The 17634-nt window shown below is 34.5% G+C and overlaps 1 protein-coding gene across 3 annotated transcripts in view; it reads right to left on the bottom strand.

Annotated features, from left to right (window-relative positions):
- The window catches only part of KIFAP3 (kinesin associated protein 3), a 149067-nt gene that overhangs the window by 55940 nt on the left and 75493 nt on the right, over window positions 1-17634 (bottom strand). For all 3 annotated transcript variants that reach the window (XM_082658295.1, XM_082658294.1, XM_082658296.1), the window contains exons 11-12: window positions 8767-8867; window positions 898-1006 (exon numbers count right to left, since the gene is read on the bottom strand). In XM_082658295.1, the coding sequence (XP_082514421.1) occupies window positions 898-1006; window positions 8767-8867 (210 nt within the window). The remainder of the gene's footprint in view (window positions 1-897; window positions 1007-8766; window positions 8868-17634) is intronic.

Here is a 17634-nt window from a genome sequence, read left to right on the forward strand (position 1 = left end):
CCTCTTCTAGAATTTCACAAAAATGGAAGCACAGTATGTATATGAAATATGTACCACAAAGTTTTAAAATGTAAATACTTTTTGACCCATAAAAATTGTACTTCTAGGAATTTATCCTAAGAATGTAAAAATGGAAACATGAAAGATTCAGAGAAAGGAAAATTACTGTAGCATTGCTTTTAACAGAAAAGAAGTGGCAACAAACTAGCAGATTAAACTATGGAAAATCCGTTAATGGATTATTTTGCAGCTACTGGCAATTATGTTTTATTAAAGTATTTAATCATATGGAACGATATTCAGATATTAACTTCAAAAAACATGTCACCATTTATAGAGAAAATCCCATTTTAATTTAAAAACACACAGAAACATTGTACCAAAGTCTTACCTATGATTATCTCTGGATAGTGGGAGTAAAATTTTTAATTTTTTCCTATTTGTTCATTTGTACTTTTTATAATCAACATGTATACTTCTCAAATACGAAAAAACTATTGAGCAAACTCTGAAATATCATAATGTATGATGAATCATTTTATGAAGATACTATAGAAACAAATAGCTAATACATTTGTATTGTAACATCTTACACTGTAACAGATTGCTTTGCAAATAAAAAGTTTTATTTCATCTAGAAAATATTTTTAAAAATCAAATTTCAATTAAGGGTAACTGACCAAATGGTTTATAAAATGTTACTAAAGGGTAAGCGTTTCTACTCATGATGTAAGAATATTCTGAGTCTGACATTTAAGGATTATAGCTATAATTTTTAAAACTACTTAAAAATAGGATTTACATATTTACTATAATTCTTAATTCCTTATTATCTATTTTCCATCATATGCCAATAGCATATGATAGAAGTTATCTATGAAGCTCAAAGGCACTAACCTTCACAGATAAGCTGTACGTTCCTTTTGTTAGCAGCTAGATTAATGCAGAAAGAAATGAGTTCCAAGTCAATTCGTTCATCCGAACATTCAAAGAGCATCTTCATTAACTAGCAAGAAGCACAAGACATATTTTACTCAAAAAAACCCCAAACACACAAAAAACCACAGGCACTATTTTATCACAGTATGTTACCTTAGATTGTATGTTGGAAATAATATAATACAATTACATTTTCAACATAGAAGTGGTAGGCTTTTACTACTGAATAACTGAATGCTTAATGAACTATTAGATGCTCAGCATTCAATATGAACTTCCAAGTACACTGGAGAATATAAGAGAAATATTACATAAAGCCTTTGCATTTAAGGAATTTAAAATGTGTGGAAGTAGACCATTCTGAGCAATGAAAATAGCTTGTGCAAAGGTTACAAGGCAGGAAAAAAAAGTCATCCTTCTGAAGAATTAAGAGAAGGCAAGCATGGTTGGAGTGAGGGAAATAGTGTTAAGAGATAAGGTAAAAGTCAGATCACGCAGGATTCTGAAGTACATGTTAAGGATTTTGGGCTTCATCCTAAGGTAAATGGGAAGACATTAAAGGCTTCCAAATAAGGAAAGTGTCAGGATAAGATTTACATTTCGAAAAAATCTGGTCAATGTAGAAAATAGACTGAAATAGGGTAAGAAAATGTGGCAAAACCACCTAAGGGGCTAGTGGAAAAGTCGAGGTATGATGATGGCTGCTTGGACTAGGTAGAGCAGTGGGGATAGAGATAAAAGGGATGGCTCAGAGATATATTTAGGAAAGAGAATCAAACTGGGATTTAATAACTGACTAGGTGTTGGGGTTAAGGGAGAGGAAGGGTCAAAGATGACTCACAGGTTTCTGCCCTAAACAACAACATGGATGGTGGTGCTAACATTTACCAAAAGACAGAAAACAAAGTAGGAGAAAACTTTAAAGGGAAGACAGTAATTTTGGTTTTGGACATGCTGAATTTAAGCTGCCTATGTGACAGTCTAGTGCAGATAGTCAGTAAAAGTTATAAACACAAGTTTAGGAGACATGATTGGACTGAAGGTATAATTTTAGGAATTGCCCTTTATGGTTGATAACTGAACCTGTAAAGCTGGACCCAATCATTTGGGAGTGTGTATAAAATAAGAAACGAACTCTACTTAATGATAAGAGAAAGGGAAGGAACTTCCCTGGTGGCACAGTGGTTAAGAATCCATCTGCCAATGCAGGGGACACGGGTTCGAGCCCTGGTCCGGGAAGATCCCACATGCCGTGGAGCAACTAAGCGCGTGCGCCACAACTACTGAGCCTGCACTCTAGAGCCCACAAGCCACAACTACTGAGCCCGTGTGCCACAACTACGGAAGCCCACGTGCCTAGAGCCCCTGTTCCGCAACAAGAGAAGCCACTGCAATGAGAAGCGCACACACTGCAACAAAGAGTAGTCCCCGCTCGCTGCAACTAGAGAAAGCCTGTGTGCAGCAACAAAAACCCAACCCAGACAAAAGTCAATCAATCAATTAATCAATTTATTTAAAAAAAAGAGAGAGAGAAAGGGAAGATGGGTCTGAGAAGCAACAGACAGAAAAGTAGGAAGAAAAAGGCAGGCCACTTATGCCATTTAGCAGTAATCTAGATTTGTCATGATGAGAGATAGTTGCTATGTAATAAAGGAGAAATGAACAAACCTTAAGCTATACTTTTGAGAAGCTTGTCTACTATTATTGGTAAATAGCAAATTAACTTAGTGCATATTATATAAATATATTTTTCTCTTAGTCAAATTGCTAACAACATATGGAAGTCAATCCTAAAATTTATAACCTAAAAATTTCTTATGTTTTATCTCGGCGGATACTTTTTTAGATCAACATGCCTTTGTTGACTGGTTAGACCCTATTTCGTTAAATCTTGTTTTGGTTATTCTCTATGTTAGTTCCAAATAACTTCTAAGTTTCGAAAAGGCTACATGGTGAACACACAAAAATTAATCTTATTTCTGTATGCTAGCAATGAACAACTGGAAACCAAAATTAAAAAAGCAAATCCACTCACAATTGCTCCCCAAAATACTTAGATATAATTCTAACAAAATTATATGTATATATATATAAAATTCACTATTTGCTGAGAACTACAAAAACACTATAGCTGGTGAATGGTTGGCATGTATCATGCCTTTTCCCAGAGAGCACTTCTTTAACACCAATGTTGCTGCTAGTGGAATCTTTAATCACTAACACTTAATAATGTTGTAGAACAAAAAAATTCTATGGCAAAGATAAAATAATCTTAATTTATTGGATATACTTTTAACAGATTTTGCTACCTATTAACTGCCAACTAAAATTAAATTACAAATTAATAAAAATGTAGGTGACAATCCTCTAAAAATGTAAATATATACAGTATGTTTTTCACATTCTAATCAAAAACCCATTATAGATTTCTTCCAAACTTCTCCTAATACAAGAAGCTTTTTAAAAATAACAAAAGTGTGTTTGTTACATCAATGCAACGCTTAGCAAGGCAAAATATCCGTTGCTGTTTACTTGTTCATACTTAGTATGAAATTTGCCCTTAAGAACGGTGTTACAGGGTGATTTGTTAGAAGCTGAGGGTTTTTGCCTTGTTTTTGTAATTTCCACATTAAGTCCTGTGATGAAATATTCAGGAGCTAGCTTTTTAAAAAATAATGCATGGTTTAAAACCTTATCCAACACCTACATCCCCAAATCAAGAGAAATCAGGACTAAGTGTGAATGAAATACATCATGATATAGAGTTAGTTTTTCATAATAAGAGAAACATTTCAATTTTAAAGTGTTCACATTTTAAAATAATAGTTTAGTTCAAGCTCTACGTGCAACACTGTCTTGGACTGCTACCCATAGCACTTCAGAAGTAAGTGTAATTGCTGACAACTAGCAAATACTAAAACTAGATTTGTTCTGTTTTAACTATGCCCATTGTCATCTTTTACTAATTTAACAGGAAGGCACTAAAAGGCTTCAGCCTGTGCAATGAAGAGGCAATAGTGTTCAATCAGACAAGTCCCATATTGAGTATCAGATACCAAAGACCCAGGACTGAAATCACTGTGTCTAGACTCTCTGGCACCTGACTTCACTTATTTACCAGTGACCAGAGGCCAACCCCTACAGCTCTCTGTATTCACATACACCTCTGCCACCCCCATCCCGCTACCCAAACATCTTTGAATGATTATGGCAGAACTTTGCATGCCTCAGGAATCTCTTCTGACTGGCTACTCCCTAACTCTGCTGTTTGAAGTGATGCTCTGGTTTCTGAACTTCAGCAGATAATGGCAGGCAGGAGCAAAGGGGGCTGTCAGAAAGGACGTTTACCAGCATTCAGCTCAAAAGAAGCGTGTAGATCAAAGAGGGGCCAAATAGGACAACTGTGGTAGAAAACATGTGGATTACTATGAAGATTCTTGCGCACTGTTCTAGGTAAAATGTTAAATAACACCATGACATCATTACCTAAACATGTACTTTGGCCATTCTATTACCAATAAATACTTTCATAAGCATCTGGATGGCATTTGCACCTATTTAAACAAAACATGCATCTTAGAGGTCTAAATAACAATGAACTGTTAATGTGTACTCTTAACTATTATTAGAATACAACCATTAACTCCTGGTTATCCCCAAGTACGCTTACCTGGAACAATTCACCCACTGAGACCATTAAGATCATACATAAAGAAAGACTTGCCCTGACCCCCAAGTTTTACAAAATAGTGTCATAATAGAGGGAAAAAATGAGAATATATTGGATAATTAGAGGCAATAAAGTACAAAAGAAGCAAAGCAACATAATATTGGGAGAGATTATGAGCCATGTTGACTTTATAACATCTACTCTGAATGTTAAATATTTTACAAAAGTGAACTCTAATTATAGGCTTATGTTAGAGCATCTCACAGTCTATTTCCACCAAAGTCCAGCTCTTTAAGAATGAGAAATCAATAGAATCATTTTTTCCCCCAAAAGACCATGACCATGCACTAGATACAACCTCTTAAGGTTAATCTAATTTATGAAATGCTATTCCATGAGCCCAATGTTAACACATTGTTTATTTGGACTAATAAAATTCTGATGAAATTTTCAAAAGTATAGGTTTATCCTATAAAACACATATAAGAAAGGGAGTATTTAAACTGGACTCTGAGTGGTTCCAAAATAATGAGAAGCATTTACAAATGGCACCTTATTTTTGTACAGTGTTTCAGTTTATAAAGTTCCTTTACATATGTATCTAATGGAATTAAAGAATATGACCGTATCCCACATTTTTTTTGATCACTGAAATGAATATGAATGACAATGGAACCACTGCTTTCTTACTTTCAAAGTTACTTTAGGCTTCTCATTTGAAAAATTCATTTGTAATACTTGACAATATTTACTAAACAAAAATTAATGTGCATAATTTCAAAGTGAACAGAGTATTACATTAATATTCCAAACTTCAGATATAGTTTTATTTAACAAGTAGGTTAATCAGTTGCTAGCACAAATGAGTTTAAAGCTTTGTTAGTATTATAAACATTACTTCAAGGAGTCAATATTCTGAGAGGAGTATCGTTTTAATTCCTGAAGGAAGCTCGGAAATTTCAATGTAATCCCAAATTTGCTTTCCATGATTCTTTTACTTTACAATGTATTTTTACAATTGGTACTGGGTGGCAATCAAACCATGTCAACTTTTCCCCAAATATGCCAAAGTTGAGCCTTACAAAGTACAAGTTATAGGCTGGATAGCACTTTAGGAACAAACATACTATTCTAGAGTACCATTTGGTTTCTCAAAATATGGCCTCATACTAAAAAGTTTCAGGATGTTTACAACATAATTTGATAACATACCCTCACTACTCTTACCAGGGTTGAGCTTTAAAAACAAAATATAATAAACTAAAACCCCAAAACATTGACCATTGAATGAATTTTGAAAGATTTTGTTCATGAAATACAGACCACAAATGTTCTGAAAACCCCACTGCAGAAATGTTTGATGTTAGAAAATTATCTGGCAAGGAAACATGCATGAATGTTGTCCTTGAAAAGGTACGGGAGAATCTTCTACAAAGTCTTCAACTGCAATAATAATAATGTTTCAAAAGTAACTTAAACAGGCTTTTATTTCTGATTATTTATTGAAAATAAAGTTTCACATTTTATGTTTGAGATTGTAAATTCTAGGGTATAGAGGGAAGGGTAACTCCAAATTAAATATTTAACAAAAAAAAGTTTTCCATCTCTTTTTAGTGTACATTTATTTCTCTTTTATTTAATGTTATTCTCTTTAAAATCTAATCTAGATAAAAACAGTCAATCTAGACAAAAATATTATTCTTTTATCACTGCTTTCCAATTCATATCCTGTAGTCAATGAAGTTCTGACATTAAATGCGATTGGAAAAGGAACACCCTTTGAAACTGTGAAGCAAAACCCCTTGGAACATATGAAGTGAGACTGTAGTAAATCACCTGTAATCTCCCTTTGACATGGCTACTCTTTTATTGACAACTTGTTTGACAAAGAGTTTGATTACACTTTGTATCGGCTGTAGTCTGACATGTGTTATCTCTATAAGAAGCCTTGCCTTGTTAGATAAAACATGCTGCATATTTGAAGGATGTCTACTTTCTGTAAACAAGCATAATTAGTTTTTCCCCTGGTATAAAAGCCTAAGAAATTATCCTTGAGAGTTTATCAGTTTTTTAATTGCGTGTAGATAAAGTATTAAAATTCTGGAACAGCAAATTCAATTTTTAGAACCGTGTTATTAATTTGGGAGGAATAGAAGGATTAATAAGAATTAATAAAAAGAAAAACTATGGCCTGTTTTTTACTACATAATAATTATTACTACTATTATTAGTAATAATTAATTATAGTAGTAATAAATATTAATTAGTAATTAATATTAATTATTACTATTAATCCTAAAATAATATACATTTAATAACTTATATTAGGCTAATAAGGAATTATGTAGTAGGAGTCTTAAGAGGATTACTTTAATAAGTATGACTTACTATACATATTCTTCTAAAGTGTCTTTTAAAAGTGTTATTTTTATTGTATATTATACATCCTGCGATTTTGCTTTTTCTATTTTAGAAAGCCATATTATAAAAATAATATTAAAAATCAGCCTAACTAGTGTTCCAATCATCAGATATTATTCAAATTAGTAGAGCTCAGTTTAATGAAGATTAATGGCACAATAGTGATTCCATGAATGTAAATTCCCTAAGAGTAAAATTACACATGTATATCCCTGGTGGCGTAGTGGACACGGGTTTGTGCCCCGGTCCGGGAGGATCCCACATGCCGCGGAGCGGCTGGGCCCGTGAGCCATGGCCACTGAGCCTGCGCATCTGGAGCCTGTGCTCCGCAACGGGAGAGGCCACAACAGTGAGAGGCCCACGTACCGCAAAAAAAAAAAAAAAAATTACACATGTATAGAATCTCCACCATTATAGTCTATGAAAAAAAATCACTAAACTCCTTCAAGACAAATAAACCGAACATATGAAATGTATCAAGCAACTGAGTTATGGCAAAAATCTTTCTTGAGAGCAGTGCTATAAAAATAAAAGTTTTTGTTTTTTTTTTTTGCGGTACGCGGGCCCCTCACCGTTGTGGCCTCTCCCGTTGCGGAGCACAGGCTCCAGATGCGCAGGCTCAGTGGCCATGGCTCACGGGCCCAGCCGCTCCGCGGCATGTGGGATCCTCCCGGACCGGGGCACAAACCCGTGTCCCCTACATCGGCAGGCGGACTCTCAACCACTGCGCCACCAGGGAAGCCCAAATAAAAGTATTTTGATGAAGCATTTTCCCATCAGAGAACGCAAAGCAATTAAAACCGTCAACCACAAACAAAATTAAAGGGCAAATGACAAAGTTGGGAAATGTCTGTAATATGACCAGGAGTTAAAATAGTTACTACATATAGAGATATTATTTATTAATCCTAAAATATTGACATGCCAATGGAAAAATTATCAAGGGACATGAATGATTTATAACATAATATCAACAATAAGCATGTGAAAAATGTTCAACCTCACCAATATCCACAGAAATGCAAATAAAAAGAAATAGAGACACTCCATTTTTAGAGAAATGATAGCATCCAGTGCTGTTCAAAGTGAAGTGACAGTTGGAAAAAAATCAACTCATGTCTTCTTAGAAGGTAATTTGGCCATATTGTGTCAAATACACAAAATACCTTTTGACCTAGTAATTCTACTTTTAGGAATTTAAACTAAAGAAAAAATCAAGATGTGGTTAAGCTTTTACATACTATGATATTTATTCCACATTATTTCATTTGTTTACATACTTTTACTTACATCAGTTTTTATGTGATAAACTGGAAAAAAACCTAAATATACAATTTAACAATATTTAAATTATGGTACACTTATGCAATAAAATAGTATACAACTATTATGAATAATTTATGAAGAATGTTCAGTGACATGGGAGGGTACTTAACGATATATTAAGATAAAAAAGCAATATATAATTACATATGGCATATAATCCCAAAACAGTATTTTTTTAACTATGTAGAAGAAAATGTACCAAAATTTTAAATGGTTATCTCTGGGTTTGGGATAACAGAAAGTTACTTTCATTTTTATAATGTTCTGTACTTTCCAGATTGTATATAACAAATTTATATTATTTTTAAGAGGGGACTTTTAAAGAAAAAAACCTATCTGGCAAATCAAGAGAAGAAAGTAAAAAACATATTTTTTGAATGCCTTTTTAAAAAAACACTTAAAGCACTTACTTGTGGTATACAGTCAGTGTATGCAAACATTGATTTAAAGCGGTCATCCATGCTTATGTGGTAAAGAACACACATTGCTATTTGTTTGTAGTTTTCATTGCCTGGAAATAAGAAATCATGGATATGGTGAGATTTTATATTATGCCATGCATGGGAATGACTACAAAGAAATTAATTTTTTTTGTATAACACACTCAAATTAATGCATTACAACTTTTAAGCTACTGAATCAAAAAAAATCACTATATAACCCTAATTTAGAAATTTTTTTTTTTGTGGTATGCAGGCCTCTCACTGTTGTTGCCTCTCCTGTTGCAGAGCACAGGCTCCAGACGTGCAGGCTCAGCGGCCATGGCTCACGGCCCAGCCGCTTCACGGCATGTGGGATCTTCCCGGACCAGGGCACGAACCCGTGTCCCCTGCATCAGCAGGCGGACTTTTAACCACTGCGCCACCAGGGAAGCCGTAGAAAATATTTTGAGCTCCCTATTTCAATTCCAAAGTTTGGAGCACACTATCTATGAAATATCACTAAGTTCCAAGAGATTATGTGTATTTTACAAGGTATACTTTTGAAAAAATTAACCACAAACCTAAGAATTAATTGTTCCCAGTAGCCCACTAAAATGTAGATTTGGCCACTGGCCTCCCCATCCTTACTGTTTTATCAAAATATGTGATAAACACATTTCATTGACAGTGATAATGTATAAGAAATAGTAAGTGAAAAGTATATTTAATTTTTATGAATCAGAAACTGGAAAAATAACAAATAATAAACGAAGTAGAATAGTATTTGCTACATTAAAAAAAAATACATGCCCAAAAGAAGACATACAGATTGCCAAAAAACACATGAAAAGACGCTCAACATCACTAATCATTAGAGAAATGTAAATCAAAACCACAATGAGGTATCACCTCACACCAGTCAGAATGGCCTGGCCATCATCAAAAAAATCAACAAACAATAAATGCTGGAGAGGGTGTGGAGAAAAGAGAACCCTCCTGCACTGTTGGTGGGAATGTAAATTGATACAACCACTATGGAAAACAATATGGAGGTTCCTTAAAAAACTAAAAATAGAACTACCATATGACCCAGCAATCTCACTACTGGGCATATACCCTGAGAAAACCATCATTCAAAAAGATACATGTACCACAATGTTCACTGCAGCACTATTTACAATAGCCAGGATGTGGAAGCAACCTAAGTGTCCATCAACAGATGAATGGATAAAGAAGATGTGGCACATATATACAATGGAGTATTACTCAGCTATAAAAAAATAATGAAATTGAGTTATTTGTAATGAGGTGGATTGACCTAGAGTCTGTCATACAGAGTGAAGTAAGTCACAAAGAGAAAAACAAATACCGTATGCTAAAGCATATATATGGAATCTAAAAAAACGGTACTGATGAACCTAGTGGCAGGGCAGGAATAAAGACGCAGACATAGAGAACAGACTTGAGGACACAGGGGCAGGAAGGGGAAGCTGGGGCGAAGTGAGAGAGTGGCATGGACATATATACACTACCAAATGTAAAATAGATAGCTAGTGGGAAGCAGCCACATAGCACAGGGAGATCAGCTCGGTGCTTTGTGACCACCTAGAGGGGTGGGATAGGGAGGGTGGGAGGGAGGTTCAAGAGGGAGGGGATATGGGGGTATATGTATACATATAGCTGATTCACTTTGTTGTACAGCAGAAACTAACACAACATTGTAAAGCAATTATACTCCAATAAAGATGGAAAAAAAAATACATGACTATAAAATGCTAAAGGGTAGAGAGAGTAAGCATAGTCTAAGGATTGTCTCAGAACTTCTGAGGTAAGATTATTCTAGTTTCGTACACCTTGAAACTGAAAAAAGAAAAGTGAATGATATATCATAGATTTGAAAAATAAAATGGGACTTTAATATGCCATGTAGTTCTTCTACATGCTTCCAGAAAGACCATATTTTAAGGATCTATTTATGATCTCAAAGTCAGTGACAAAACTTGAGCTAGAAAAGTTTGGCTAAAAGGTTTTATCCAAAAAACAATATTATTTTTAAAAAGTTTGGGCTATGAGAAATCCTTGGAGATATTCGGAGTTTTAAAACAAAATCAAGGATATACATAAATTTAGTTGATAAATAACATATCAAGAAAATTTTAAATATATTGTGACATGGAGGATAAATTCAGCACCTTTATTCTTGTGTCTACCATAGTATAAAATTACTAAAATACTTTGTGTTTTTTAAAAATACTATTTTATATTCTTATTGAATTTTTCAGATATTAGGTTATCTCTTTATGAGGTGGTGAGAAATTCTTAGGGGACATACCTTGGTATTCTTATAGGCTTAGTATAGCATATGGAAGTTTCTCAATAAATACCTGCTGATTGATTCTATTTTTAATATCTAAAAAGCCTGGTGACTATAGTTAACATACTGTATGTACATTTGAAAGTTGCTAAGAGAGTAAATCTTAAAAGTTCTTACAACCAGAAAAAAAGTAATTATGTGAGGTGATGGATGTGGTAACTAATCTTGAAGTGGTAACTTTTATAGTTAACTACCCTTATATCTAACCTTATATATTTTGCAATATATATATATATCAAGTCATCACCTTAAACTTACATACTGTTATATGTCAGTTAGATCTCAATAAAGCTGGAAAAAAAAACAATGTTATGTTTAAAAAATCAGAGGCTAAAACTGAAAAAATAAGCACGTTTAGTCAAAGACAGAAATTACTAGTTCTACAAGATTTTCAGATTTGACACAAAAGTGTTTTAAGTTTCCAGATGTTTTTTAAAAACATATAGTGACCCTCTCTCTAGCCTGTTGCTTTCCTGGAGCTTATTATGTTAAAAAAAATATTTCATATGGTAAGGAAGAAAAATGTGAGTCTTCAAAATAATCTGTCAAATAAATTTTATCATCCTTATGTTTCAGATGAGGAACTTAACACTTGGAGAAAAATAAATACTTCCTACACAGCCTTGTAAGTGGGTGAGCAGGGCTTTAAACACAGGTTTCTCTGACTCCAGAATTTTCACCAGAGGTATATTACAGTATCTCTCAAACATTTTTATATCCTAAGGTAAAACGGTCTTTCAAGTAAGATGATAGTATCAGGTATAAAAGACTGAGATACACTGACATATGATAGAATAAAACACATTTTAAAAACAGAATTTTTAAAAATCAAGACTTTTGCATCTTTTTAAATTGTTTGGCTAAAGCCTATTTCCTATGGCTTTCAGTGTCAATGTAAAAATGACTTCTTGGCATAAAACAAAAACAATAAAATCTAGCATATGTTCATCAGATGAATACATACTAGTAAACATTTTCATCTTAACTAAAAATCTATGAATTCACTAACTTAACCACTTGGAATAAAACATATGCAGGAACTACATCTGGAGGAAAACGTAATGCAAAAACTGAAATTACTCCAAAAAAGAGAAAAGTAGAGACTAACTGGGTGTTCCCAACCCCAGTATTTTGCTCTTGGGATCAGAGCAATCTAAATAGAAAAGACTCATAGATTTTAATAAATCACATTTTTACACCGCTGAAGGCATTCATTTATACTTATTCTAGTATAAAACACACTTGCCATAGGAAAACAAATCTTTGCATCAGTTTGCATGATACATAGATTAAAAATGAAAAATTCCAATTTTATTCTCCAGAGACGAAAGTATCCCTTAGGGGTTTGGTCAGATTATACTTCACAGTATTTTCCTCCAGGGACTGAGGTATTTTAATATCTTTTCAAGTAAGTTCCTACAGCAAACTCATATTCCGAAGGCACAGTCTCTTTCCCTGCTATTACAGTTTCTTTCTATATGTTGTTCAGCTGTGGGTAGGTTCTAGTCCTACTTAATTTTTTCAAAATATTATTTGAAAATATTTTCTCTATGTAATGGATTCACTGAAAAGTAGGATTCCAAGTCACACAACTTACTAAATAAATGGTAGAAGAAACATAGAAATCAATATCCAATATAAAAGATTTTTTAACATCGAAGTAAATAATCAGACTTTAAAATTCAGTGTGGAACTAAGAATGAAAAAGGACACTATTCTATGTTTGAGGATTGTCTGTCTACTGCTGGTTATCAATGAAAGGATTCTAAAATGCAATGTTCTAAAGTGGTACATCAATTTATTTAAGGTGAGAGGAAAGACAGATTCACCTTTAAGAGATCTGTACCCCATAAAGAGAACAACAAGGAAGGTCCTTCTAGAGCAAATTACATACACATATATATATGATTATATATCTATATCACTTCCAAAGGATAACTCAGGATAAAGGATATGTGACAGAATAGAAAGTCTAGAGAAAAGTCCTAAAATTACAATAATTTTTAAAACGTAGATGAATAACATATGCAAGAAACATCTCAAATTCAACAATAATTTATATTACTTTCTTTTTCCACAGCAAAACTAAATATCTAGTTTCAAAAAGTAGGATGAGTCATTCTACTGCCAGTTCTAATTCTGCTCTTGTGTGCTTTCTCTTTCTCCTTCTCTCCCCATACTCATGGCCAAAAGTGAAAGATCCTTGCAGTACTCCCGTACCTTCCTAATTCTTTATCTGTGATCTTCTATTTAAAAACCTATGTTTTTAAATAGAACTATACTCCAATAAAAACTAATACTCCAATAAAAAAACTATACTCCAATAAAAATTAATTTTAAAAAAGGTGGGAGGCTGGGGGGACGGGCAGGAAGTATATGGGAAATTAATGTCCTTTCTGCTCAATTTTGCTATGAACCTTAAATTGCTCTAGAAAATAAAGTTTGATTTAAAAAAAAAGTTTTAAATCAAAAGTTTGATTTAAAAAAAAAGTCTCTGAACATATGCCTAATTTCCCATAATCTTTACCTAAAATGATTATCATGCCCCCAAAATGTGCTAAAACTAAAGGACTGAAGAAAACAGAAACTCAAGGATTACAAGGCTATCCCAAAAGATTCGTGGATAGCCAGTCTTTTTATAACTACAATTCTTTGAGAGAAGGGAAGAGAGAAAGAGTTAAGCAAACTGATAGTTCCTCTTGTATGTTAAGCATGTATTTTATCATTTAACCCTTATAACAACTGAAGAGGTAGGTATTATCTTTGATCTGGATGTGAGGCAATGACATTCATTAAGGTTATGAATCCTTCAAAAGGAAACAGAGCTCGTGAATCTGAGATTCAAACCTAGGTCGGACTACAAAGCCTGTGTGTATGTACTCTCTACTAAGCCTTCCAGGAAGCAGCAGGAAGGGTGAAATAATGCCAAATAAACATAAATTATTATCATCATTCCTTAGTGGCACAGTACCGGAAGGAAATGCAGTTAAGAAGGGACTCTATGGAGAAAGAGGTGAGAAGATGGTAGAAGAGAAGAGGGGAGATGAAATGAAGAAAAACAATCAGTTATTTATCAGAGTACCTGAGCCCAGATGCAATAGGTTCCAATAGATGAAAGATCTTGACAGGGACAAACTGCATTATCCCCCAAGCAGTTTGGGGGACTAGATCTATATAGCAGTTCTGAAACTCACTCTCACTGAATTGGACAAGAACTGCTATCAAGCAGTGTTTGATTTTATGAGAAAAACAAGGTGCTAGAAGCTTAAAAGTTGAGTAGAATGGTAAACAGAGGCAGTAAAATGCTGTGGTTCAAATCTCAGGCTCTGGAGGCAGACTGCTTGGGTTCAACTTGTGGCTCTGCCACTTACTAGCATAAATGGCCTTTTGAGTGTTATTTAAATTCTCTGTGCTTCAGTTTCTTCATCTGTGAAACTGAAATAACAACTGTACCTATCTCAAAGAGTTGTTATGTGAAGATTAGGTGCAAGAATTCTGGTAAAACAATTAGTACTGAGTTTGACACACAATAAACTGAATCAATAAATGTCATTTCTTAGTATTATTATGTTGATAATAACATTTTTCTGTTTTACCAATAGAACACTATTTTCACATTCCCCTATTATATATGTTGTCTTTGTGGTTTCTATCCTCAAGATTTGACCACAGTTAGAGGTAATGTAGGTTTAAGAGGCAGCCAAGATTCCTCTGAGATGAGCTAGACAGGGTTCACAGGTATATTCTGAGCCTATGGTTGAGCCACTTGTCCCTAGTCACTTTCCTATAAAGCTCTGCTATACCCAAAGTACGGGCTTAGGAGAGTCACCGCATCCTTCAAGGCTCCACTCAGTGACCAGTATCTGATAAGGACCCTTCATCAGTCTCATAGGGTCATAAATCCCTTAATCAGAACAAAAATTGGGAAAAGAAAATAATCAAAGGATAGATTATTGTCATCAGTATGTGTTCCTCCACCACCACTACCACAAACACACTGTGAACCTCTCTTCCTTCTTTCATGCTTCCTTGTCTGTAACAGAACTTAATTTCACTCCTCGAGTGGGGAATAGTTATGGAGGCGACGGGGTACAAAAAGATTAAAGGACACAGAGAGAGAAGTCTGAGAACACAGAAGACAAACCTCACTATTAGCTATATTACTTCATTTACCTTTAAGTTTCATGTCCCAGGCAAATAAAACGTACAGGTGTTTCCCCATTTGTTTGAGCTGAGCACAACCAAACAAAAGAAACTGGAATATGACCAGAGATATTTTTTTTCCCTTGAGGAAAGTGTGAAAGGAGGTGATGACAGATATAAGGGACTACAATATTGTACTCAGAAGTCTATATAACCCAAGTTGCTGATACATCTTCTCGATTTTATCTGGGTAAAGGTTCCCTAGAATTCAATCAATTGATTTACAAATACCTATAAAATTGATTTTCTTCTCACTTTGTATTTATTTAGGGAATGAAAAAAGATACAATATGACACTTGGTTTTTTATTCAGAAAAAAAGATGGAAATATTTTATAAATGCTTGTTACCCATATGTTACCTTGATGATTCTAATTCATATCTTGTTTCAAATCACATATTTCCAATCTCCTCTAAAGAACTGCAATGTATGAAGGAAGATTATAGTATATAAACCACAGGTATCATATTCATTGAAAAATAAATAATTATGCAAGTGATTAATTGCTTGATAAAAACACAGCCTATAACTTTACGGTATCTAGCAGATATCTGACAGCTACAGCAAAAGGACAAAATATTGTAGGAGAAAAGTGAGTACTTGGAGGGGGAAGATGTCTGGAAATAACCTAAATTCATCTCTTCAAACACAGCTGCACACAGAAAGTAGAGGCTTTCTGGCAGCCAACATTTACTATTACTTAAAGACTAATTTAAAGATCACATAGCAATAAACAGAAATTAAGAGAGATTAAATGGTCCAAGTAAAATTAAAGCTTATCCCTTATTATAAGCTAATAATAGTCTTCTTCATTCATTGGATATCTAAGTTCTTAAAAAAATAAAACTCAAAAAAATAATCTTGCATATCCTAAACGAATTTGGGGCTGGGAGTTATGATTTTCCCATAAGAATTCATGATGAACCACCATAAACTCCAGCTAACCAACTATGATTTCTCCACATCATACCAATGGCAGACATTTCAAAAGGGCTCCTTTAAGACTTACAGACATCAATTATTCCCTAATGGCATCCCAAGTTAAAACAGTCTGCCAATAGTCGCTATGCTGGCATAGCACCAAAGGCTCTGTGAATTTTGAGCAGAGCAGTGAAAAGACTGAATATTTTGAGAACTAGGTCCTTAATGACTATAGGTGGCTTAGTCAGATCTGTTCAAGTAATAAGGCCACGGTGAAAATAAAATGGCCTAGTCATTATGATTCCTTTGGTATTTATGATAATAAACATGAATCACGATGAACTCACCGGCTATTAAATGCAGAGGCCATAAGTACTTCGATAGGATTTCCATAGAAACTCACTGTTAATTAGCTGGATCATTATTTGAACGCGTTACTGAATTATCTTAGCAGTTGTGCAGCCATTCCCCTCAAAACTGGTCATTTCCAGCTGAGGGCAGTTAATGCCTTAACAAACTGGTCATTAACTCCAGCAACTGATTTTGTGGGAATTATTGCACTTATACCTTCAAGATTTTTTTTTTTTCTTTTTAAAGAAATTTGCAGCTGTAGTTCAGCTGGAGCAAATGAAGGAGAAAAAAAGTCAGCTCTCTGGGCTGCTCTCACAATCGATTTTCTGCCAATTAAAGGGGAAGCACATGCTGATGGGTTTTGAATTTTAAAATGTCTTCAGGTTTTTCCATCTCTGAAGTGATTAGTAAAAACACCATTTAGCTACTAATTTTGTAAGATACTTGGGATTTTCTATTCATAGTTCAGTCAAGCAGAAATATGAGTTCTGAACACCAGAACTCAAAGCCAAATTTCCACTGCTGCAGTAGACCCAGCCCAATACTTGGTAAAAGCAGAGTGAGAACACAAATTATGGATGGGTCACATTATTAGCCAGATTCTCATTCCCTTCTGCACTCCATGTCTTCGTTCAAAGTAGAAAACTCCCTTCGAAGTCACAAAGGGTCCATGAAAAGATAAGAGAAGTGGGGATATAAGCACCCCTATATTAGAACAGAGCAGCATTAAGGTGATAAATTACCCCTAGAAAGTCTATGTGAGTACAACATACTTCAAAAATCACAACTGCCTTTAAGTTTACTGTAGAGTTGGAGCCTTTAAAGCTCTACCACTATAGTTAAAATGCCACAGGCAAAACCACCACTTAAAAGATAATTGCAGGGCTTCCCTGCTGGCACAGTGGTTGAGATTCCGCCTGCCGATGCAGGGGACACGGGTTCGTGCCCCGGTCCGGGAAGAGCCCACATGCCGCAGAGCGGCTGGGCCCGTGAGCCATGGCCGCTGA

This window comes from Grampus griseus (assembly GCF_964374135.1).
Source record: "Grampus griseus genome assembly, chromosome: 1".
Lineage (NCBI taxonomy): Eukaryota > Metazoa > Chordata > Mammalia > Artiodactyla > Delphinidae > Grampus > Grampus griseus.